At 36.9% G+C, this 25,360-nt stretch overlaps 1 protein-coding gene across 1 annotated transcript; it reads right to left on the minus strand.

Moving 5' to 3' along the window:
- Positions 1 to 16: 16 nt before the first annotated feature.
- LOC129261830 (MAM and LDL-receptor class A domain-containing protein 2-like) lies at positions 17 to 21,844 on the minus strand. The gene is made up of 17 exons (XM_064099321.1): positions 21,661 to 21,844; positions 19,729 to 19,994; positions 18,537 to 18,624; positions 17,661 to 17,804; positions 16,462 to 16,730; positions 14,441 to 14,534; positions 12,980 to 13,147; positions 12,008 to 12,270; positions 10,998 to 11,097; positions 9,431 to 9,622; positions 8,183 to 8,451; positions 6,954 to 7,041; positions 5,937 to 6,116; positions 4,330 to 4,592; positions 3,195 to 3,432; positions 1,735 to 1,994; positions 17 to 112 (listed from the first exon to the last, which is right to left on the minus strand). Exons 1-17 carry the CDS (start codon positions 21,842 to 21,844, stop codon positions 17 to 19), a joined length of 3,162 nt encoding a protein of 1,053 aa, XP_063955391.1.
- Between the last annotated feature and the right edge of the window lie 3,516 nt (positions 21,845 to 25,360).

Genomic DNA, 25,360 nt, shown 5'->3' on the forward strand with positions numbered 1-25,360 from the left:
AAAAATCTTTGAGGGATCACTCACATACACCACAGAAGTCAGTGTCGAGAAAGAAATTATCCAGGATCACAAATCCACCATTATCGCTTGTTGCTGTAGCCTTCATTATAACCTACAAAGATTCAAACGTACCAAACACATTTTATCTCTTATACAGAAGCACTTGAAGTACATCATAATAAGTTATGACGAAGTTTTCTTTTACTCCAAATATGTCAATGATGTTTATCAGCAGAAGAAATAATGTTAGTCTACTTCATCAACGTACATGTGTGTATGTATGTATGTCTTAAACTGTAACCCACTGCTATAGAGTAACTGAATACTATACTGAAAATGTTATTAAAGCCATTATAGTGGAACCATTTTTTTAACATGAGAAACAAGAGGACTATTCACTAACAAAGTAGGAACGTGTGAGAGACAAAAAAAATGTATATGAGTTCTGCGATGTCTAGTCAATGAGAACTGGCTTCGTCTGTAGTGTTCTTAGTAGTGCAGATGCGTTAAACTTGCCGTTCGGGTTTGTTAGCTTGTGAGTATCCATACCTATCATTAAAGTATTATTTGACATGGAATCTTATTAAGATTTACTTTATTCATTCGGTGACACGACATTTGCTCCAGTTTTTAATATCTCAGTAGGCATATCGCTATAGTTAGGATTGAAATAGTGTTTTCGGTTGAGAATTATAATGAAAAGATACAAATGAGGGTTTATTTAGTTGTCGAGGTTAGGATTTCTGTTTGGCTTAACGTGCATATTTTCACTCGTAGCAATTGTCGCCGGACCAAATGTCATGGAACCATTCATTCCTGTGTAAGACCTATAAGCTTGCGTACTCATATATGGGGACCCGTAATTGTTGAGAGACTTAAGACTTAAGACTCGCAACTATAAAAAAGTCAATTGCAACTTGATTTTCAACCAATGAAACACGAGTATTATGAACTTGTTCTTGATTCCTTTAGTTGCGTTCAAGCGCATTTCTTTCTTGAACAGGCACTTGGGGGTGTTTCACAAAGAGCCAAGGGTGACTTAAAGTGCTGACCCGTCATGATTATTTAACGCGCATTTTCATTGATTAAAACGCAGTAGTGGGTGTCCTCTTGGTATGATTTGACCAATGTGGGAATGTCTTTTATATCGTGTGCAAATAGGAATTTAAGTGCGACTCTAAAGGCCACCGCACACCATAGAGATGTATGCTAATTAGTATATATATCTATGTCTGCGACTGAGTGAAGGGAAATGTGACGTCACAGCTCTTGTCAGCTTGAGAGTCGCAGAGCGGTCAGAGACAAATCGCAAGGAAAATCGTAAGGATTTGACATGTTGAATCCTTAAAACTGGATCGCAAGCTCAATCCAACTTTCAGCCAATCAGAATGCAGAGTCGCACTTAAATACCGACGCGTACATGATATGCAACGCGTATACACAGTAGTAAGCGTAATTTTCTCAGTTGCTTTGGCAAAAAGCAAAAAGCACATGCGTGAGTCGTAGACGGAAGGGTAGTCGGATCGCAAGGTGTGCAGTGTCGAGGCTAATGACTTCCTTGCGATTCATCTCCCCACACTCAGTCGCAAGCCAGTCGTAGACCAGTCTGGTCGTAAGGTGTGCGGTGGCCTTAAGTCATACAGAACTCTTTGTAGAACAGCTTCCTGCACTTTGTATAATTATGCGTCATATATTTTTCAATTGATGATAATTGATAATTAAGTTGAAGCCTACCCAATAGTCTTCATCCACTCCCTTTGTCTCGACAAGATACATTACACGTTTCATGTCGGTTGGTTTGGTGTACGACAGGAGGGTACTCTGCGAGCCATCAAGTGCCACTCGGATGACATCCAAACGCATGTCGCCTTGGATTGCGTAAAGCATCTGGAGGCAATTGTGATTAAGCCCCAAGCCATTACGGACTGTTTGAAACTCTGCGGCATCACCTGGTTTTCGGTTAGTCCCATTGACATAGATGAATGAACCACGCCCTGGAGTGAATAAGGAAAATTAACATCTCCTCCTTGAAACAAATACAAGAAGATTCGAATTCTTATCATTCATCATGATTACCCTTAATTCGAATTTTTCGCCAATTCGTCGCTTTCCCTATTTTCAAAATGAAACCCCCTTCCTTTTAAAATCTACTTTAGTTTATGTGATATATTTTCTTCAGTTAAAGTCCTTTCAGATGGAGGGGGTTTCAACAGGCACTGACACCTACATGCTTATAACGAACTGGATTATGTATTTTGTTTTCCCTTGATGGAGGGGAGGGGGTCTATCTCGTTTAGCTAACGACTTCATCATTGAAACCAAATAATAGCAACGTTGTTTAAAAAAAACCTCCGGGAGGTATTAAGTACCAAAGTAAAGAACTCTGCCAGCATCCTTCTTTGTTACGCATTCTTCTTACTTCTTATTTGTCAATACCATATACATACACACACATACACACACATATATATATATATATATATGTATATGTATATATATATATATATATATATATATATATATATGTATATATATATATATATATATATATATATATATAAGCGAGCTTTCGGCCTTGGGCCTTCATCAGGCTTATTTACATTGGAACAAACAAAACAGAACAAAAAACCATGCAAATAAAGTTGTTATGACAAAAAAGCGTACACAAATATATATACATATATATACACACACACACACACACACACACACACATATATATATATATATATATATATATATATATATATATATATATATATATATATATATATATATATAATGACAAGCCGCCATGCTTCAGCTGGATCAAAGCTATTGCTTGTTCGAAACCCACCTTCACCCGACAAAGGAAATTATAATTGGTATAGTGTCGAAAATCTGTCTATCTGACGGTCAATCGGATCGGGGTCGCCCTAGCCACTAACCCGTCTCTGTGGTCTAGTGGTTAAGGCACTGGCGTTCAAAGCTGGGGGCCCGGGTTCGATTCCCGGCAGAGACATTTTTTCGGCATCACCAATTTTTCCAAAGGGTAGATAGCTCTGGGGAACCTTGATTTAGGCTACGCCTACCATTGTTCTCTTCATCCATTTCTTTACAATATTTAAATAAAAGAGTTGCCAAAGCTGTTGTACATGTATAACTTTACACATTTATATATATATAATATATATATTTATATATTTGATACCTACCAGGCCAGTCCATCGGAAACGTTTCTCCACTTTTCACGTCAAACCACTGCCAGTCGAGCTGATCATCGGGACTTTGTTGAAGTTGGCACCACCTATCTGGTACTAAACCATACTCGAATTCACATTGGGTCTGAATGACTCGAGGTCTACTGCTTCCGCAACTTCCTGGAGTAAGGGTTATGTCGTCCAGACCAATATCACCGCGAAAACTGTTGCCAACTGTACCTGTAAAGACAATCTAAAGGGAATTCAAAGCGACGGGTAAGTACATAAAGGCATATTAATTTCTCAAAAAATGTATTATGGACAAACTCAATGATGACAGTATAGTCTACAAAAAACGATTAAGGAGTACTAGTACTTTATTGTCTCCGCTGGCGTAGACGTTTAGAATAGACTTCCCCGATCTCTTCTGTCCCCGACAGATTCAAAGACTTCAAAACATCAACCGAATACTTACTTCAGGCATGCTCATGCTGACTCTTTAATCTATGTAATTTTTCCTTTTTTCTGTAACATTATGTATATATATATATATATATATATATATATATATATATATATGTATACATATATATATATATTTGAAAATAGGATCCATGAAACATACGGACAGGTACCATGACGCTAATTCCATGCAGGCAAAATCAGCGCTATACCCGTCGGGGCAGGGTTTTGACGTATTTTACATTTTTGCCATCCCTATTTTGTAAAAGGTATTTGTTTTTATTATCAATGTGTTGATTCAAGATCGCGGGGTCAAGGAATGTTTTCAGATAGATGCAGTTAAAGGCCTGATCCCACTGGCCGACGGACACAGAACGTATTCATAACGGATACAGTGGACAAGCAAAATTTCGGGATGGCTCCATCCGTTTTCATTCGCTCCAGACAATGGACAAAATGTGCGAACAATGAAATCACAGTGGACGGATGCTCGATGGATATAGAGCGTATGAAACACGTATGCAAAGAGTTCACAACGGACACAGAACGTTTTTCAACGGATGGCAAGATCCTTTTCCGTTTTACATCCTCTCTGCATCCGTAAGTGCAGTGGGACCAAGTCTTAATGTTGTCAACATGGAAACATTTGGAACACTCCCTAGAATAATCAGTGATTAAAAACACGTACTTGAAGGGCTCCGTACTTGGTTCTGATGTCAAGGTTATAGGGATTCCACCCGTCCCCGGCAGGACCAGTCAGGCGTACAAGCTCTAGCTCGTCGTAGTAATCGCCACGCTGCACAACCGTCAAGGAAGCCGTGTCGTCACCGCTCATGTGATAGTAGAACACCAAGCAGTAACTGGTGTTGAAGTAGTTGATGACTGGGGAGATGACCCGAGCTCGATCCCCCGGCCGACGGGGCTGCGAAGCCTCGATGTACAAGTAGTGACCTACGAGTGAAATTGACAGAAGAATTATCAAACTCTCCATGATGCTTTCTTTATTCGGTTATCAGTGACGGATCTAGGGGATGGGGGTGGGAGGGTTAGGGGTTTAACCACCTGGGCTGCCAAGTAAAACGAGCTAATGACCTACATCTTGGAGCAACCCCTTTTTATGCTTTTCAAATCTCTGAGGACCCGAATCGCCTTCATTTTATATAGTAAACCCTCTTTTTTTTGCTTGTAAAGAACTTCTTGGTACCAAAATGACCTCATTTGGTAGTGAAACCTTTCTCTTTTTTAGGTTGTCACAGCTAGATCCGCCCTGGTTCTTTTCATGCCCTGTCTTAAGAACCTTATTTGTTTTCAAACATTTGTATATCAAATGTGATGATAATCACATTGATGACGAAAATGATTATGATAATAATGATGACGACGATGACAATAATGTTGATAGTAATATTAATAACGGTAATAATAATTTCTTTACATCAAACGTTAAGGAGAAACGTTTTGTCTTCTCCAGTATTCCACGTTAAATAGATTTGGTTCCCCTTATCAATAATAATGATCATAGCAATAATAATGATGATGATGATGTTAAAAATAATGATAATAATAATACTAATAATAAATTAATGACAATAATAATCGGTGAGGTATGTGCCAAAAAATAGTAGGGGACAGACACGGAGTACTTGGTAGGGCGAAAAAGGGTCTGAAGCTGCGAGTGAGCACGAATTTGTCATCATTAATCCCAAAATATTAATTTTCTTATAATGTAGAAAATAGTCGTTTGGTGATTTGTTTTACTCTTCAGAGTATGGCGCACAAAATTAATGAATGGAAGCGAACACAACAAAAGAATATAACGAAAGGCGCGTAATCAGTCAGTCAGAAAATAGTATACCGACTTAATTTTCTTTTTCTTTCTTTCTCTTTTTTTCTTGGTCTTGAAAATTGGTGTTCATGCCCCCATCTGAACACAAACAATAACATTTCAGATAAGACTATTACTTCTGTCTAGCACTCTACTTCTACTACTACTGCTGCTACTAATACTTCTACTTCGACTACTGCTACTACTACTACTACTACTACTACTACTACGACTACTATTGCTGCTGCTACTGCTTCTACTACTATTACACTACTACAACAACAACAACAACAACTACTAATACTATTACTACTACTACTACTATACTACTACTACTACTACTACTAATAATAATAATAATAGTAAAAGTAATAATGAACAAAGAAAGCCATGTAGGCCTACAATGGCATTTACAAATATGAACATGGTGAGACCCATAACTAATTTGTTGGAAAATATCTTCATCACACCTTCAGGTGTCCCTTTAGTATGATCGGCACTAGGCCCAGATCCAGCTGTTCCAGTGGGTCCAGAATTTAAGAACCAATCAAACTCGTCTTTGTCCTGCCAATTATCCACAGGCTGGGTATAACCACACATGCCACCTTCGAAATCACAGTTGGCTACAAAGGGGTACCTTGGTGCAACTCCTACAATTTTAATAAGAAAAACGGAAATCAATCGTTGTGACATCTTGAACCGTCTGTTCCTATCTTTTATGAGCCTTTTTGGCGTGCCTTTAGAATTATCAATACTTGGTAGACAAGTTCGTTGTTGGCACATGTCTTTTTCCAAGAGCTTATGGTGACCCTTCAAGCTTTTGAATGACTACTCCATGTAACAAAGATCCGTAGTAGTTTAGGATTATCAAGCTATTGTATTGTATTTCTGTATATAAATTCTGTATAGTATTCTGATTGATTTATTCATTGATTGATTTATAACGAATCTATTTAATCTCAAAATTTCAACAAAGTTACAAAGTAAAGCCAATTATAATATAACGTAATGAAATGAAATAGAAACCTTCTGAAAAGAAAAGCTTGTTATTGACGGCTTCCTTCAATAAATAAGACATATCAAAGCAAAATACAAAGTTCAAAATATATATAATATACAAATCATCATAGCTTTCTTGTAGAAATTAAATGTAGATCCTTGTTAAATATATATTTTGTTATCATATTCTCCCAAGTAAAAGATTCTGTACTCGTTTTAGACCGCACACCTCAGGAGCCGCGGAAGCGGGGGGGGGGGGGGATTTCCTAAACCGTGTACAAAAACGTAAAAATTACCATATGATTGTGATTTTCTGCATGGTCGGCCACCCCCCCCCCCCACTTTGAAAACCGTTCCCCGGCCCCTGAAGAATGCATACCCCGCTTACCAGGGCCGTGGGCAAAGAAAGGTTATAACATTTCTAAGAGTTAAAGATTTTTTTTAACAGGACCCAGATACTGGCGCAGATCACGTGGTTTTCTGCATACCTTGACAAACGCCATTTCCCAGCGAGAAGTCATCAACCGCTATGTCAGCTGAATACCGTCGAGTTGTTATTGTTCCTTCAACGATGATCTGTGTCACAGATATTATAAAAAACGAACAGTTTTCATTCTTCAGTGCGATGAAAAAAATGTAACACAACCTCCGAGAGGTAATATCCAGAGATTATCAAATATTACATTTAGAATTTAACAAAATATGAAAGAGACAATCCTCAGCTTTTTGTTGATACACTACAGTACTTGAGTCTTACACTTTTCATGACTCAATTTGATAATTGATGTTGAAGAGATTAGGTTTAAGTGATGTCTCAGCTGAGTTATTTTTTGTCAGTGGATATGATTTGTTTGAATAGTTTTTTTTTACATTGTTCAATTTGAATATGGAGATAAATGAATTGAATACCCCCCCCTTTTTTTTTGGGGGGGGGGGGTACGTTAATGAATGAAAGGTGCTATTCCTCATCAGTTTCAATTAACTTCACCCACTTTACCAGAACTTGGATTTTTTTGTATATGTACCTCCGGTCTATCAAATAAATATATTCATCCACGCATTGTGTCAGTAGAAGAAAAAAGTTTATCAACAAAAATATATCAATATACGTGTAGTAATCAGGCATATTAGTCCTATCATGAATTTTGATAATCTTTAATATTAACCATCTAAATTTAGATTACCTTTATTTTGTTACACATTGTAGTATACCGAGAACAGAAGAGGTTGGGGGTCAGAGGCGATAAAAAAAAACAGAGAAAATTTAAAGAGTAAGAAGGTAATATAGAGGAAGAGTATGAAACTAAAGGTATGGTTCCTGCAACTTTATAACACCCCTTGTTATTCAAATGAGAAAAATATGACTTCACATAATTATTCAAGAGTCGGCTTGCCCCCGTACCCATCAAATATCCCTATCACCGTCCCTGCTATAGGTTTATCGTTGTAATCCCTCTTGCTGAATTGGTCCACGTAATGTTTATTTCATAGTACTATAAATGTACTTAATAGTCGAACATTTAAATTCAAAATTACTTCCGCATTATCTTTTGTTTGTATGCTGTACAGTTTTCTGTACCATTGTTTAAAGGATTTGAAGATAGTCGAAAGAACCAAGCCGTTTTCTTTTGATCGGAATTGTATAATACTCCTCATTTCATATCACTATAGATAAGGTCTTAAGATGCTCAAAAACGGGAGTGACTTGCAAGCTTACGTAGAAAGCCCTTGCAGACGAAGGCATCGACAGCCGTCCCTCCAACCACTGCGACGCGATGTTGCCGAATAGCTGAAAGTTGGGATCCAGAGATTGCGTGTCACCGTAGGGGACGATGTAAATGTTGAGGAAGTTGGTGTTTATGCCGTTCATGAAGTACCAGAACGTGAAGCAACGGGCATTGTTTGAGGGCGAAACCAGAGGTGAAATCAGCTCAGCCCTTGAGTTACGAGGTAAGTCCTCGTAAGAGTCTATCAGCATATAGTGACCTTGCAAGTGGAATGAATACAAGGGAGGAACCATTATGTGCCAACTATTTCCCCGGATACATAAATACCCTAATCCGGTAGCGTAATAATTTTAAGAGTGAGCCAGACATGCCGTCAAGGGGCAAAAGCAATTCTAAAACACTGCGAGCGAGGACAAAAGAAAATGTACTTTCAATACGAAAATCTAACTTTGTGATGAACTCTTACCCCTGCTCATAAAAAATGCCCTTCTCCATCCATTTTCCTTTTTCATTCTGTTTCTCGTTAAATGGTTTGGAGGGGATATGGCCCCCAACCCACATCTCTGCGCCACAGATCCTAATCAATTTGTTAAATTAGTTTGGATTACTATATGATGATCACAATGATAAAGAAACATCAGTACCAGTACATGGTTACAAACATTGAAACTATGTCGTAGTCATACCTACGAACCGACTCTAAACAAACCGTTCAAAGAAATATCTTTGATCTGTCTTGAGACGGATTCGTTGGTGTCACTCCGGCATTATACATTATACTAGAGAATGTTTCCTCCAGATATACATTGATACCTTTCTTCATTTTGTTAAATTTGTTTGGATATCTACGATAGTGAACTGATGGAACTTATATCTTTCAGCTTCTTTAAACCCCTCTTTCGTCAAAAAGGATTAATAATTTGTATAGTTTTAAGATTATTATTATATACAATTACACTCTATTATTTCGTTGCCAGTGCTTTGGGCCTATTGGGAAAAGCGCAGTATAAGTAACAACGATAACGATCGTCGGCGCCAAGTGCCAACGACGATTTCCCGCCAGTTCAGACGAGCTGAAGAAGCGTCCCGAATCGGGATCGGACGTGAATCCGTTCTCCGTTTCAATAACAGTGATCCCAGATGAACAGATTTATTTTCTCTTGGTAATGATTACGATGATTAGAAACCTTTAAAATGAACGTTAAAACACACGCTTAAAGTATTGACAGCTTCCATACCTTGATCAGTTTGCAGTGTATGGTCGACGGAAGGACCGGTGTTGTAAGCTGGGGTTTCACCGCTGTAGAGGACCCAGTCAAACCCATCTCGTATACTCTGGCTCCATCCACACATGGCATCATTGGTGTTCTCGAAATCACAGTTGATGTTATTGGTTGTAGGAGGCACGGTCGTTGGAGGATTGATGATAACTTATTGTGAATGTAATCAATAATAAAACAAATTATGTTTTGATGTTGTCTTACGGAGAGTGCGACCAAGCCCCGGACAAAGAACTCTTCGCATATTTGTCGAAGCACAGCTAAGTTATCCCGAGGCGATCTAATTAGTGTCTGGTATTTGCATTCCTGATTGCTATCAAAATTCATGATAGGACTAATATGCCTGATTACTACACGTATATTGATATATTTTTGTTGATAAGATATAAACGTTGATCTACTTGATTTTTGCTGCATGCTTGATTATAAAGGACGAGTAACTGTTAAAACCAAAGTCCTAGGACAAAAATAGTAACTGCATTTGCCACTGTGCATTAAGAACAGTTTTCACGAGACTTGCAAATCAAATAAGAATGCAGGCGTTTTCCAACCAATCAAATTACACTATATTGATATCAGTCGTTTGTATAACCCTTTCACAATTGATCCAGTTAGCGACCTCCTGCAATAGCGTTTTTTTCCTGGTGTTGCACGATATATAGCTTTGTGTCTTGCGAGCTGCACTTGCAGTCGTTGGAGGCGATTGAACGAACCACAGGGGGTCGTGAGTGCTCGCATCTGAACTTTGAAGATGTTCAAATACCAAACGCGGCCAAATGCAATCGATTCACTCGCATCAGATCGTACCACCAGCAATGACCACCAGTCGTGCCGCGATTGTCATGCGAGGGGTGTCCATGGTTCAACGTTGCACCATTGTTCTACAAGGAATCATTTAAAGTTATTTATATAATCACCAATGGGGTTCTTTACACCATCATGAACCTCATAGATTTTATAAAAAACCTGAAAGAACTCATTGCAGAACCAATGGGGGTTCTAAGGGACTGTTTATATTCAATTTCTGCTTCTTTGAAGAAACAAAGGGTCTTTTCACACGTGAATCTTGAATCATTGTAATGATGATTTGATGATTGCTATTGTAATCGTGACTGTGATTAGCGTTCGTGATTCTAATCATGTTCAAGTTTGGTTGCACACGTGCTAAATATGTGTCATTAGCCTTATTTTTCACTGGAATCATCATTCAAATTTCAATTTATTTTACCATGTGATATATGATTATAATGATTTAATTATATTTAATTATATTGATTATATTGATTTAAATTTGACATGCATGTTAATTTATATTTGAATCACTTATTGAATATGTATATCATTTATTCAATGTTGAATTTTGTTCATGCTTTTATTTAAATTGAATTAATTTATCTTGTACTTATTTGTATTATGTTGAAGAATGAAAAATATATTGAATTTAATTGAAAGGGTGGTAAAACAAGTTCCATATACGGTACAGAGAAAGGTTCTATTCGGCGCCAATGATTTTAGTGAGTATAGCATGACATACCTAGACCACATCTTTGGCCTTCATTGACAATGACATCGTCGATCGCTATGTCATCACGCATGTGGATACCAGTTGTCCCTTCAAACACCAACTTAAAAAAAAAGGTTAAACAAAAGGGAGAAAAGGGGGGATTACTTTCATTGGTAGTTGAATAGTAAATAGTTCATGCAGGGGGTATGCAAGCCCTCAATGTAAGCAACGAGTAATTTTGATATAATTGTCTTCTTACTATGCCCAAACTATACAAACCTACGCTTACATATTTTTTTTTGTTATGACGTTTGGTTAGTTCTATGATTTCTGGCTGCCTTTGAATTATAAATTTAGGCACGACCATTGTATAGTCAATATCGACATGTTTAAAATGATTTCACGTTTCATTTTCCATCGTGTTTTTTTTTAAATAGTTTTCTCCTGTGATTTTGTTCTCTTGTAAATTGAATGATTTCAGTTTATTTTCGATGGTGTCTTTTGACCACAATATATGCAACTATTCATTTTTCAAGTCTGGAGTGCATGTCACTTTAATTAAGATTGAACGTGCGCTATATAAATCATATGTATTAATATTTATTATAGGGCCTACACCTATCCATCCGTCCATCTAGCTATTTTATATATATTTATATATATATCTATCTCCAAATCCATCCATATATCTATCTATCTATCTATCTATCTATCTTCAAATCCATCTATATATCTATCTTCATATCCATCTATATATCTATCTTCAAATCCATCTATCTATCTCTATCTGTCTACCTGTCTATTTATCCATCTATCTATCTTTCTATCTATATATCTCACTATCTATCCTATTACAGTATCTATCTATCTATCTATTATTATATCTTCCTATCCACCCATCCATCCATCCATCCATCTATCTATCCATCTATTTTACTATCCCTCTATCATTCTATCTTCCTATCCATCTACATGATCTACATATCTACATTATCTATCTATATTGTTTTGCTTCTTGAAAATTTTCTTACCCTACAAGGGGTAAGTGAAGATGAAATCTCGTACATGCTGTTTCTCCACTGATCACCATGGTTACCGGAAATGCTCAAAAGAGGTGTGTCTGGGATTTCATCACCATCCTTGATGCAGTAGACCCTAAGGATTTGTTCATCATTCCCGTAGAGATGCCACCAGAAATCAAGACAAGCTTGGCTGACCTGCTGCGGTATGGTTGGTGAGATCATCCGAGCAGTCTTGCGATGTCCCACCTCCCCATATATGTATAAGTAAAACCCTACAACAGAAAGGTGGTTATACAGTATACTAGTATGTAGTGAATTTAATTAATAACATTGAGATTATTGATAACATATTCTCCATATCAAGTAACTAGAATAATCCTTAGATTTATGAATGTATGGCCGTACAATTGATAACACCAGTAGTTCTACAATACCTGTTTCAAGAAACCTCACGAGATGCAGGCTTTTGCAGTTTTCAGTCTGTGTTCTCAAGCAGTACCTATTCGACAATGAAATCGTTCTGTTTATCCTGAAGGAATAGTTTTGCATTGATTAAAATTGATAAACAAGTTACTTACCGTCTTTCGGAACAAAAATTATTATTCTTAGATAGGAGACACAATTTCATATAGGATGCAAGAAGTATGAAGATGTATTTACGTTTTCGAGTAAACTCTACACTCAATGAAAAAGGCTTAACTTTACAACTTTAAAAGGAGCATTCCAATGCAGCACTTTTACCAGGTACAACTCTGCACCTCTGTGTTGTTGTACCTTTATAACGTACAACTTTGCACCTCTGTGGTGTTGTTGTACCTTTATAACGAAGGGGGAACTTTGGACTTCTGTGGTATTTGTGTACCTTTATAACAGGTGCGACTTTGCATCTTTCAGACCAGAGAGGTGCGAAATTCATCCGTTAAGGTTCTCCCAATATGGGATTACCAAAGTCACCATAGTCTCAGAGTGTAATCTACTTACCGAATTCATCTTTGGTGGTATGGTCATAGACAGGTCCAGCACTAACCCAAAGACCGGCCCTGTTCTGCCAGATCCAGTCGACGTCATCACTCTGGTCCTGTTCATAGCCACAGATCTCTATCTCCTCGAAGTCACATGTTGCCTGCTTGGCGTCAGAAGGTGGCTTGTCTGTGAAGAAAAGACTCATTTTAGAAATAGAATATTGTTGCGTTGGGTTGACGTTGGGCACATTTCTCGTTCATAAGCTGCAAGAGCTGCTTGGAAGTCACAATTTCTTTTAATTATGATATTGATGAGTGAGCATCCGAAATGCTAATTTTGTTTTCATACATTCCAACACCAACATTCATGACATTACATGTATTCCAGCAAATATTTGCTCAAGCAGACAGATAATAAAGTTAAAAAATAGCTCAAATAAAGCAGAATACATCACTCCAATTACTCAATAAAAAAATCCTCTTCGTTTTGCAGCTTTTTAATTCATATCTTATCCATAACTATGGAATATTACTACCAGTATCGTAATAAACAATTTTTTTCAGGGGACCAGACATGACGTATGGGGAAAAAAGTCCTAAAATTCGCACGCTCGCAAGCAAAACAATTTAACCTTTTTAATACAAAACTCTAATTTTGTGATAAACATTGACATAATGACCCCTACATCTGTACGTATAATTACAACCCTTTCGCTGATGGAATGCTTGCAACAAGTAGAGTATTATTCCAATTTTTATGGATTACTATTCTGAATTACTCTCTATATGCAAAAAGATTTCAATCTTTCAAGAGTGAATTTTGACCTTTTTGAGAGAGAGATTGTGCATTTTTTTAAACACTTTCTCCAAAATGTTAAAAATTTGAGAGGAGTGTGATCAGGGATCAGATTAGCTCCTTTGCATTTAGAGAGTAGGCCTGTATAGAGCATGCATTGATTAATACTGAGAGATTAATACCGATCTGGGATTTCCAATATCTCATCTAGAGACTAGAGGAATTTACTTGCTTTTATTGTCTTATGAACTTTCTTCGTAGATGTTAAATGCTTGTGAAAATAAAGCCAAATACGTCACGTCGCAAATAACTATTAAAATCACCGGATTTTGTACAAAGGAGTAATTCCACCTTGGACGGATATGAGTAATCCTAAGATGATCAGAACCAAGTATATAGCGGGACAAACATAAGACGATCCCGTCTTTTCCAGCAACCTTGTGAATATTGTGTGACATATTCGGGAGCCGGCGCCTTTGAATGTTTTTGACAGATAAATGGCGATATACAAATGCTGTTCACCATCATCATCATCATCATTATCATCATCATCATCACCATCACCATCACCATCATCATTATCATCATCATCATCATCATCATCATTAGCATCATCATCATCATCACCATCATCATCATCATCATCACCATCACCATCACCATCATCATCCTCCGAGTACTTACGATGACCAGGACACATTTCCCCCCTCTGAAAACTGATGTCATCCAAAGCGACATGGCCTATGTATGTTGGACCCCTTACGTACTCGAACACAATCTGTAACAGGACATGAATGATGAAAATGATATAGAATGGGATCTTAATATTTCATATCCGTTACTGGGGAAAAATAATTCTTTGCATGTTTTGGTTTAGAAAAAAAACCCACACAGATTCAGGTCTCTGCCAATGTATAATCAACAAGTGCTTAACAATGTTGTTCGTCAATTATGTATCTATATTGGAATATTGCAAACCAAGAGGGTTCTCATTTCTTATAACATCAGCTGAAGACGAAATATTACAATGCTGATTATTATACTATAAATACACAATTTAGTGTAATGGAGGGGCGGATTAGACACAACGCTTTAAATGAGCCGACTATTGTGCACAAACGATAGAGCCCGTGAAGTGGTATTTTACCCAATCATGCTGTATCCGCCACTGGTATTTGTATACTATTTGCCATAATTTTAGATGATTTATTATAAGAAATGTGATGCTTCATCGGAACATGAAAAAATCCTGGTCTCATTTTGGCACTTTATAATCGGTCGTTTGTAAAGTCATGTAGTTATTTACAAAAGTTGCACAAAATGCCCCTCACATCAAAATTATTTATTAAAAGACCATCGCAGCCAATGGGCGAATTATGATCAATTGTACAGGCATGTACATTAAATTACGTGCTTAGTTTTCATGCAAAATGTGATGACATTCAAATGACACAAAAACCTATCGTGTAAATTATGTGATCTTTGGAAATGTAGAGTAGGTGGAGAAGAAGAGGAAAAGGAAGATAGCGAGTGAAAAGACGAGGATAAAGAGAATTCATTGATGTGTAAAGACAGTAAGTAACTTGAGAAGATAGACAAGAGATGAGAGAAAATTAGAAAGCAGAAAGGAGAGAAGAAGAGATCACATTCATTAAACAGACATGGTGATGAGCATTTTCTTTGCTAAACAGGCCTATCGAAGTTTGGCAAAAAAGGTGTCCAGGTTCTTGGGTATCATTCTGAATACATTTGGAAGTTGCAGCGTTATAAACTTATAAAAGCTTGTTTCACTGTTTCCCATATATGCCTAGGTGTGTGTGTGTGATTGTGTGAGAGGGTGAGGGTGGTTGTGTTTTGGGGAATGGGGGTTGAGACTGAAGAGACTGAGTGAAAGAGAATGTGTGGGGGATCGAGTGAGAGGGCGAGTGACAGAAAATTTGTGAAAGTGTGTGTGTGTGTGTGTGTGTAAGTGAGAGACAGAGACAGGGAGTGTGTTGGGAGGGTAAGAGAGCGAGAGAGAGAGAGAAGGATGTGCGTGTTGGTGTGTGTGAGGTATCTTTAACTGAGCCTTCGTTTAATGCATCGTGTGCTTTATGTTGGTGCTCCTGCATCCGAAAAAGTGTGTGTGTGTGAGTAAGTGAAAAACAGAGACAGTGAGTGTGTTGGGGGAGTAAGAGAGAGAGAGAAAGGGTTTGCGTATTGTTGTGTGTGAGGTGTCTTTAACTTTGCCTTTGTTTCAGGCATCGTGTGGTTTAAATTGGTGCTCCTGCATCCGAAACTCGGAGAATGGAGTATGTGGACTGTTATCTAGAGTAGATAGCAAGTTATTATTCCTCCCAGTTTGTCTGATTTCGTTCTGCAAAATCCGAGATAACCAAGATAGAATGGTACAGTCATGAAGATAGGCCTACATCATAATTATTGTGCGTTTCATGAAAGGACCTGTGAGACGTTTTATCCTACAAGTCTTGCTTATCCACTACAGTTACTATAGGCATAGGGACTACGTTTCAGCCAATCAAAATCGAGAACAGTTGTCAGATATGACAACTTGTCAGACGGAAATGTTGATATAACCTTAACCTGAACGCCCACTCCTCGGGATTTTCTTCCCTCATTCTGACGGAATTGATAAAACAATTACAATGCGTTCTGTCTGCTCATGACGTCCATTTTCGTCCAAGCTCTATAGTGGAGATACTTACGGTGAAATCATCTCCCAAAGTGATATCCATCTCGGCTCCCCTCCACTTTTCACCCCTGTTTCCTGCCAGCACCCAACCGGGATCGCCCCTTATCGTGTCCAGGGGCACCGTGTAGATCCTCAGCTCTCCCACTCCCTCCCCGCTCATGTGGTAGAAGAACGTGAGACAAGCTTCGGGGCTCCCATCGGCCACACCCCGGAGAGTTGGCGTGATCAGCCGGGCGAAACTACCGCGGGACCAAAACGCGTTTTCGACGAAGATGTAGTATCCTAAATATCAGGTACAATGAAAATATGCTTCACGTGCGTGTCAACAGAAGTAAAGTCATAAATCAACAACAAAAACAATAATGATTATATTGAAAAATTGTAATGATATAGAGCTATACATGCGCTCTACAAATTCTATGTTATAGAATTTGTAGAGCGCATGTAGAGCGCGGGCCTTGAGCACCTTGTTGGGTGCTCAAGGCCCGGGCTCAAGGCGCTCTTATAATAATAATAATAACACTACTACTACTGCTGCTACTACTACTAATATTACTACTACTACTACTACTACTACTATTAATGATAATAGTTATAATAACAATAATAATAGTAATGATAATAATAATAAAAATCGTATAATGGAGATGATGGTGACAATAAGCAGTTACAGAGGTACAAAAAAACTGTATATAAAAAGTAGTCGTAGCATTGGTAGTAGTAGGCCTATACATGCAGTAAAAGAAGCATTACTTACAGCAGCAGAATTAAGGAGATTGTTATTATAAGCAGGAGTATAATTACAAGTCGAACTTGTATAGCAATAGTAGTAGGGGTATGTTAGTAGATGTACACAGTAAAAATAACTTAACAAGTGGTTTAAACTTTTTTGTAATTTTTTTATTTTTTAAACAACTTGTTTAAAAAGTTTAAACAGTTGTTTAAAAAGTGTGAACAGTTGTTTAAAAGGTTTAAATAATAGTTTTTAGTGTGATGGGCCTAAAAAAAACGTGCTTAAAATTTTAAACAGCGTTTTTACAGTGTGTGTCGCTTGTCCAGAGTAAAGGGCTAAGCCGGTATTGTGAATTTCACCAATTTTCGACGAAGGCTTCTTTCTTGTTGTTTGTCATGACGGGCATTCGACAATACATTTTCTCTGTTCTTGAATCATCCACAGTACTGTTGCTGAGCGATAACTTTCTAATAACTTGCCTTGTTCTGTTCCTAGCGTGTGATCCACAGTAGGAGAAGAATAGATGGTTCCATCAAGCCCTTGTTGTCTTCGCCAATCCTTGTCATCTGATGTGTCTTGGGTGATAGAACACATACCCTCCTCAAATGTACAGGTAAAATTCTCTGCAAAACGAAATGATAGATAAATGGTTTTGTCAACTCGGCGTGGCATCAATAAAGTTGATTTGAAAAGATATGTTTTTTAATAAATTTATACATCCATTTTTCACCCATTGATCTGTGTGCATTATATTAATTCACTTTATAAACCAATAATTGCTCTCATAAGAATAGTATATTTATGTGTTCAGTAGGTGCGGTTGTGTGTGGGCGCGTGTGTTAGGGTGTGTGTACGTGTTCTCTGCGCGTTAACACTACCAGAGAGATACATGAACATGTAGGTCTACATAATATCAGTGAAAATCGCTAAAAATGGGTCATTTCCATGTGTAAACATAAATTAAACAAGACAAAATGGCTTCTGAATAAAATAAAATGAACAATACAGGATTTCTATAGCGCATGTACATGTATCCCCCTTGTTATGTGTTCAAGGTGCTCCTATATTACCCCGGCTAAGCTAGTCTACCGATTCCGGCGCTCTGGCTGCTTTTTGAGGAATGACTCTCTGCCGATACCCATTAAACTCACTTGGGTTGAGTGCAATGTGGGTAAATTTCTTAAGAAAAACATGTCAAGGCTGGGAATCGAGCCCACGTCTCTCAATTGAAAGACAAGAGACTTAACCACTAGACCACGACGCCCCCATTTGTGTTTTTGGAATATAATTTTAATATAAACTGCTACATTGTGATATATATGATTGTAGTTTTAAGATCATAGTAATAGTCGTACCTAATGGACATGTGCCTTCGGTTATCGTGACGTCATCCAAAGCAATATAAACCTGTGTGTCTATACCTGCGATAGCTTCAAACGAAACCTGTAAGAATATAAGGTAGGAGAGAATTATCACAATTCCACATGGTAGAAAAATGATGTTGAAGAGGTCGTTTTCTTTCGTTTTACTCAACAAAAGAAAAAAATGAAAATAAAAGTCTTACATAAATCTACAGCAAATCAGCAACAAAACACATATGCGGCGTCGTTTACGCATTTTCGAACGGTCAATTTCTGAGAAGTGGAGTCGTTTAATCTATTCGAAGAAAGCAAAAAATATTGTGAGGTAATTGTTCAAAGGGCTATTTTCAAATGAAAATAAGATATTAGTGGGGGATGGTAGCAGTGGCGTAAATCCATGGCGTCATACTATTCAATTTTTTTTGGGGGGGTGGGGTGTTGAAACAATAGTTCACCCCCCTGAAAAATAGGTTCACCGATTGGATGGTAAATTGGATGGTAAATGAAAAACCATTCCAAATTTGAATTTTCAGGGTTAAAAGAATCAATTGGCACTACACTGTATTGTAAGATTGAAATGTTCGACGATACTCGAGTATAATTCACCTTTATCGAAGTTAAAGATAAAAAAAAACAATTAGGCAATAAAACCTATATCATGCCCGGTCTGTTGATCTATTACACTATCAACGAACACGACCCGTGATCAACCGATCGTAAAGATTTATTTTGTTAGCACTAAGTATTAAAATCTGCTATAAAATAACCCATAATTTCTTGCAATAACCTATAATCTTTTGCATGCATCCATGTGGATGCATACTTTATTTCATGAAAATAGCGAAATGGCAGTCTTATAAATTCCAGATTTTTATTGTCCATAAAAAAAACAAGTCTCAAAGGTCTGGTCTTTCTGGGGAGGGGAGGGGGATAGTTAACTTATTGGCACACTTCCCGAATATTGAAAGATTGAAAGATTATATTAATTTCAAAGATCAACTAATCATTTGTATATTCTGTCAGCCAAATTCATTTTTAAAGGGATAGTTTTATCATCATTCAAAATTAAAAGTTATATACCGTTCTGGATGTAAGAAAATACACTTAGTCATTGAGCCATGAAAGAAGAAAAAAAGAAAGAAATGAAATGAAAGAAAGAAAGTCCTCAGTTCCGAGACACACTAACCCAATGACCATCTGACTGTTGGGACATGGTGACGATACCACGGTTCCAGGTGTCTCCTGTTTGTTCGAGCCTTTTCCAGTTTGGGGTGGAGGGTCTGCTTTGAAGTAGCAACCAATGGTAGACGTTGAGTTGGCCAGCGTTGTCATTGCTGATCTGATAGAAGAACTCAAGGCATTGTGGCTTTGAATTGTGGAGTACAAATGGCAAATTCAACTGTCCAGATTGGCCGTTCAAATGGAGACCTGTCTGAGCGTAGAGGTAGTGTCCTAGACGAAATGATAACGATAATGTGGATAATGTAATATTACGAATAATATATATATATGCCTTTACTTTGTATTAGGATATTCATAGGAAAACAATAGAGAGATAAAACAATCATACACATCCAAATTCCTGACTGAAATCCATATCAAAGCCTAAAAAAATTTGAGAGTTCTCTCGAAGCTCTCAGAGCTTCCAATGCCTCTTGGTTGGTTAGGAAGCCCATTTCACAGGACAGGAGCTGCTTTTGAGAATGCACGAGAGCCATATGATTGGGTTGAGGAGATTGGAACACTAAGAAGATTTTAGTTGAAGAACGGAAGTTTCTAACAGTTACAAAATAACTAATAATTTCATACAGGCAAGCCAGAGATTAATGATTGTTAGCATTAGAACTTCATAGATGGGATGATATCAAGTCTAACTCTTTAACTAACAATTGGGACGATATCTAGTCTATTTGGAGGTGCACAAGAAGAAAGAAGAGGCTGAATGTAAACTCATTTTATTCCCGAGGGGACTTGTGCTAAAATCAGATTGATAGATCACAAATCAACGAATATATTAAAAAAATAACATATATATTAATTCGTCAGGTCAGATTTGGATCCAGTTTTCTCCAATTTTTGTTTGTGTTTTCTCTCCCCCCCCCCTCGTTACTTTAATTTGATTTTTTTTTCTTCCTTTCTAATTCATCTCTTACCCCGTCTTTATGCGTTTGCCATGCAGTCTATTTTATTGTCTGCCTCTCTCTTCTTTTCACTTCTACATCACACTCTGTGTCTTTTAAAATAGTTGTTGTTTTATGTAAGTAAAAGTTTAGTTATTTTCTAGGATGAGTTATTACTAGACACAATATTGCACACTCAATTTGTTTGTGTATAATTTATCTTTAAACTGTATGTAATTCATCCAATTACTGGCTACGAGTTCCACTTTCAATCAGTCAATCAATCAATCTGTCGATTTATCAATCGATTATTCGTTTTTTATTTCCTCCTCAATATCTCTTATTCGGTGATGAAAGGTCAAGTCCACTCCAGAAAAATGTTGATTTAATTGACAAAGAAAAACCGAACAAGCATAACGCTGAAAATTTTATCGAAATCGGATGTAAAATAACGATGTTATGACATTTTTTTTGCTAATTTTTCATAAAACAGTTATAATTATGCAGAACTCAGTGACATGCAAATTAGATAATTCATGATGTCCCTCAGAATTTATTTAGTATTTTATTGTTTCAATTATACAATTTTCCAGATTTGGCAATAAGGAACAACTTGACTGAACCATAAACTTTTAAAATAATGGTAATTCCACATGTTCAGGGAGGAATAAACTTTGTTTCACAGGACAGTGAGGAGAAAATTAGAATATTTCATAATATACATAAGAAATAGTGAGTGGGTGACGTCATCAGTCCCCTCATTTGCACACTGACCAGGATGTGAATATAACGATTTTGTGAAATTAAAAAGAAACTCTGAAATGTCATAGCTTTCTTATTTTATATCCGATTTTAATGAAATGTTTAGTGTTGTGCTTGTTGGATTTTTCTCTCTCTTTTTTTTTTATTCAAATCAACTTTTTGTTGGGGCGGACTTGTCCTTTAAGCAAGGAAGGGAAGGGCATGTTTGAAAGACGAAGTAATCAAAGATATCGTACCATGTATAAGATGTGTAGTATGATCTACACTAGGCTCGGGATCTGTGAAGGTGTTATCATCACTTGTCTTCTTCAGCCAGTCAAACTCATCGTCGCTTTCTTGAGTTACGCCACACCATGCGTCGAAGATGTTGATCTCAAAACCACACTCGAAGACAGGTGGAGGCGTAGCCGTCAATATCATACGACCTATTCGTGTGAGAGGTGAAACATTACCAGGGGCGGACCCATGCAGTAGGCCTATTTTCCAATAGGAAGGTACTTTTGAACTTTATTTAAAAAAAAACAAGATTAGGTATGGTGTGAGGACTAAATAAATAATAATAATAATAATAGTATTTGAAATTTAAGCCTATATGGCTCATAATAGTCGAAAAACTCTCTATGCGCTTTACAAATATTAGATTACTGAATTATACATTAATCCTAATCTAAATGATCCATTAAACCTAACCTAATAATGCGAATGAAGAGAGCAAACCAGTTTTATTACATGAATTATGTATATGAAATATATATATATATATATGCAATATATATATATTTCATATATAGATATATATATAATATAAAATGGCTGTGATATATATGAAATATTTTGATATTTTGACAAACTGACATGATAATGGTTGGCCATACAAACCTGGAACGCGCCCTGATTTCTAAAAATAAAATCGACCTAAAATACATTTTAAGGACTGTTTACAGGAATTTGTAGGAGTTAATTAACACGTTTCGTATTTTACCTAAACAAAATAACACGCTGGAATATATTTTTTGTGATGAAATTAATACGGGATATTTTAAGCCCAATGATTTCGGCATTTCATGGATCCCACCACAGTCCAGGAAGTTGTGTTGGAAAGTGTCAGAATATAATACAATCGAAACATACCTTCAGTAATGTTCTCTTATGATTACATGGATTATCATTTATTTCGTCTATACTTACATGTACATGATTTTTACCGTATTGTACTCTTCAGCTAATGCATATTCTATGAATTATCATACATAAGATTAGGTAGGCCTACTTACATAAACATAGAAGCACGAATAAAGAAAAGACAATATTCCTCAAAACTGGAATCAAAACCATGATGGAAGATAAATCAAAACACGTTCCGAATGAAATGAATCATCTGATTGTAATCGAGTTAGATTGAGTATGTAAGGCGTCTTTTTAATATCAATAAATGAATAAAGATAACAAAAGGACCAATAAAAGTACGTGTTTTAAATGCGAGAGAAAGGGAGAGATATAGAGAGAGGCAGAGAAGACAGAAAAAGGGGAAGAGACTGAGAGAGGGAGAGAAAGAGAGAATGGGGGGGGGGAGAGAAGGGGGGGGGGGTAATGACATGGCAAATCAAAATTGTATAGCTGAAATATTGAGATTTATTGATGCTGTGTGATATTTTGTTTACATTATTTATGACCTTTACCACAAGATCAATAAGATGATCTCCCAAGTTTAATCAAGGAGTTTTAAGAGATAGAGAACCATCCAACACATTCATTTACAGCCACTTTAATGCCGCAAGGATAAAATATGTTCTTCATTGGATTTGTCTTGCAGATTGTACACAAAAGATTCGGACCTAACTACAGACTTACGGGCCAGATACAATAGGAAATAGGTTTTTAATACTTTTCGCTGCAACTGGTGGGATATTATGAACAAACACATTGCTAACTTTTAAGGGGGAAAGTAAAAATAAATGTCATATTTATTTACTATGATTTGAAATTACATTACTGGCTGCATGTTACCGCAACTGTGACACATATCACAAATAGATAGGATTACATTCCCTGAAACAAGTCTTTTGTACTGTGGAAGTGCGTGGGAATTTGTAAAATGTCGATTTAAAGATTATCAAATTCTCGGGGTTTCTCTTTTTGAAATTTGTATACAATCCTTCGCCCAATTTCAGAAAATAAGGCTTTGAGATTTATTTCGTCATGTGATTAATATCCACATTTTGGGATCAAATAGAATGGGAAATATTCCCAATTATCGATATTCAAAACAAATCAGTTCAATTTCCCATGAAACTGGCGGCATTAAAGGTCACCAAAGGTTTGTGTCACTCCGTCTCTTAAAACTCCTTGGTTTAATTTACATTTCAGAACGAATTTATGGTATCAAAGTTCTTCCTAACAGTTTATTTCTACGAGATTCGTTTCACTGCTGTAATATCTCGAATCTTACCTAGGGGCAAACCCATGTTTCGATAAGGGGAGCGACGAGACTCGAGATGACGTCATATTTTTTCTGAATTTTTAATCTATTTTAAAGAGAATTTGTGGAGATGGGTTTGTTGAAGGGATACTCCAGGCTGAAAATAAAATGAATTTGAACGGGTAAGTAAAATCAGAGTAAACAAAACACTGAAAATGTCTTCAAAATTGGAAAGGAAATAACAAAATTATGATACTTTATAGCATTGCATTATTTCGGTAAAACAGTTCAATGCATGTCCTCATAAGTATGTAATGAGCAAGCCGATGATGTCATATCCTTATTCTTTTCTATTTCATTATATGAAATTGTATTTATTTTTTCCACCAAGAATTAAAATTGGATTGACAACCTATTTAATGCATTATAATATATTCTTTGCTGTAACTAATTTTTGCTACAAGGGAGACATATCATACACACATGAAAATATAAAATCATGATTTCATGTAATATTATGGGATGAAAATGTGGACTTCGACCTCATCAGCCCACCTAATGAATGTTCACTACTGCGTGGATATAAGGGTTTCCAAAAAAATTGCCAAACTTTTGAATTCAATAACTTCGTTGATAGATTTTGATGAAATTTGTAGTGTTTTGCTCGTTTGCTCTATTCGATTTTATTATTTTCAGCCAGGAGTACCCCTTTAAATCTTGCATAAGGTGATTGTAACAATCGGTGACAATACAATTGTGTTCCATGGAGTTGATTTTACCATAGCACACTGTTTGCATAATGTTCCCATTGTTTTGTCTATAAACCTCATACACACACACCCACTCCCTCACCCCACACATGCACACCAGTAAATTATTTTTGTCGAAAATCGCAATGCAAAACAGCAATGCCTCGAGGACTCTGCATGGACAAACGACTTGTTTGATATTTTCGTCCGGTCCGAGTCTTAAAAGGATGTGCTGTCCCTGTCCACCGACTTTCGACAATGCCCGCTAATCTGTCCATTGTCAGTTGACGGGCATTTTCAATAGATTCTCAACGTTCTCGAAAGCGTCTGCGAAGTGGATGCAAAAATACGCGGGGGGGGGGGTGGGTCACAAGCGATGCAATTGAATGATTTACATCTATATCTCAAAGGATTTGCATTTCGATCGTTGAGATTTGAGAATAAATATGTACGGTGCAAACCAAATCCTTAATTCGATTGGTTCCCAACTATAATCGATCTGCATGTATTTCAAATCTATGCAATATAGAGTGTATTTCTATTCCTTTATTCATTCTTGTCTCTAGCTTTCTCCGCTCACCCTTAATCTTGGTAAATACAGTATATGGTTCTAAAAAACACTTATACATATTTCTTGATCAGGGGAGTCGATATTATGTTGGATTACATTACCGTCAAATTCTCGGTTTATTTTCATTTGGTCCAATGCCAATTCGTCCAATTGCCAACTCGTTTACTATCATTTGGTCTACCATCAGTTCGTCCAAT

Source organism: Lytechinus pictus, chromosome 5 (genome assembly GCF_037042905.1).
Source record: "Lytechinus pictus isolate F3 Inbred chromosome 5, Lp3.0, whole genome shotgun sequence".
Taxonomy (NCBI): Eukaryota; Metazoa; Echinodermata; class Echinoidea; order Temnopleuroida; family Toxopneustidae; genus Lytechinus; species Lytechinus pictus.

Coding starts and splice junctions, on each gene's coding strand:
- LOC129261830 (XM_064099321.1), bottom strand. CDS start 21,844: ATGATATTGACGGCTACGCCTCCACCTGTCTTCGAGTGTGGTTTTGAG. Junction 17,805..18,536: donor CGAAGGCACATGTCCATTAG/GTACGACTATTA, acceptor TTCGTTTTGCAG/AGAATTTTACCTGTACATTT. Junction 13,148..14,440: donor GGAAATGTGTCCTGGTCATC/GTAAGTACTCGG, acceptor TTTTCTTCACAG/ACAAGCCACCTTCTGACGCC.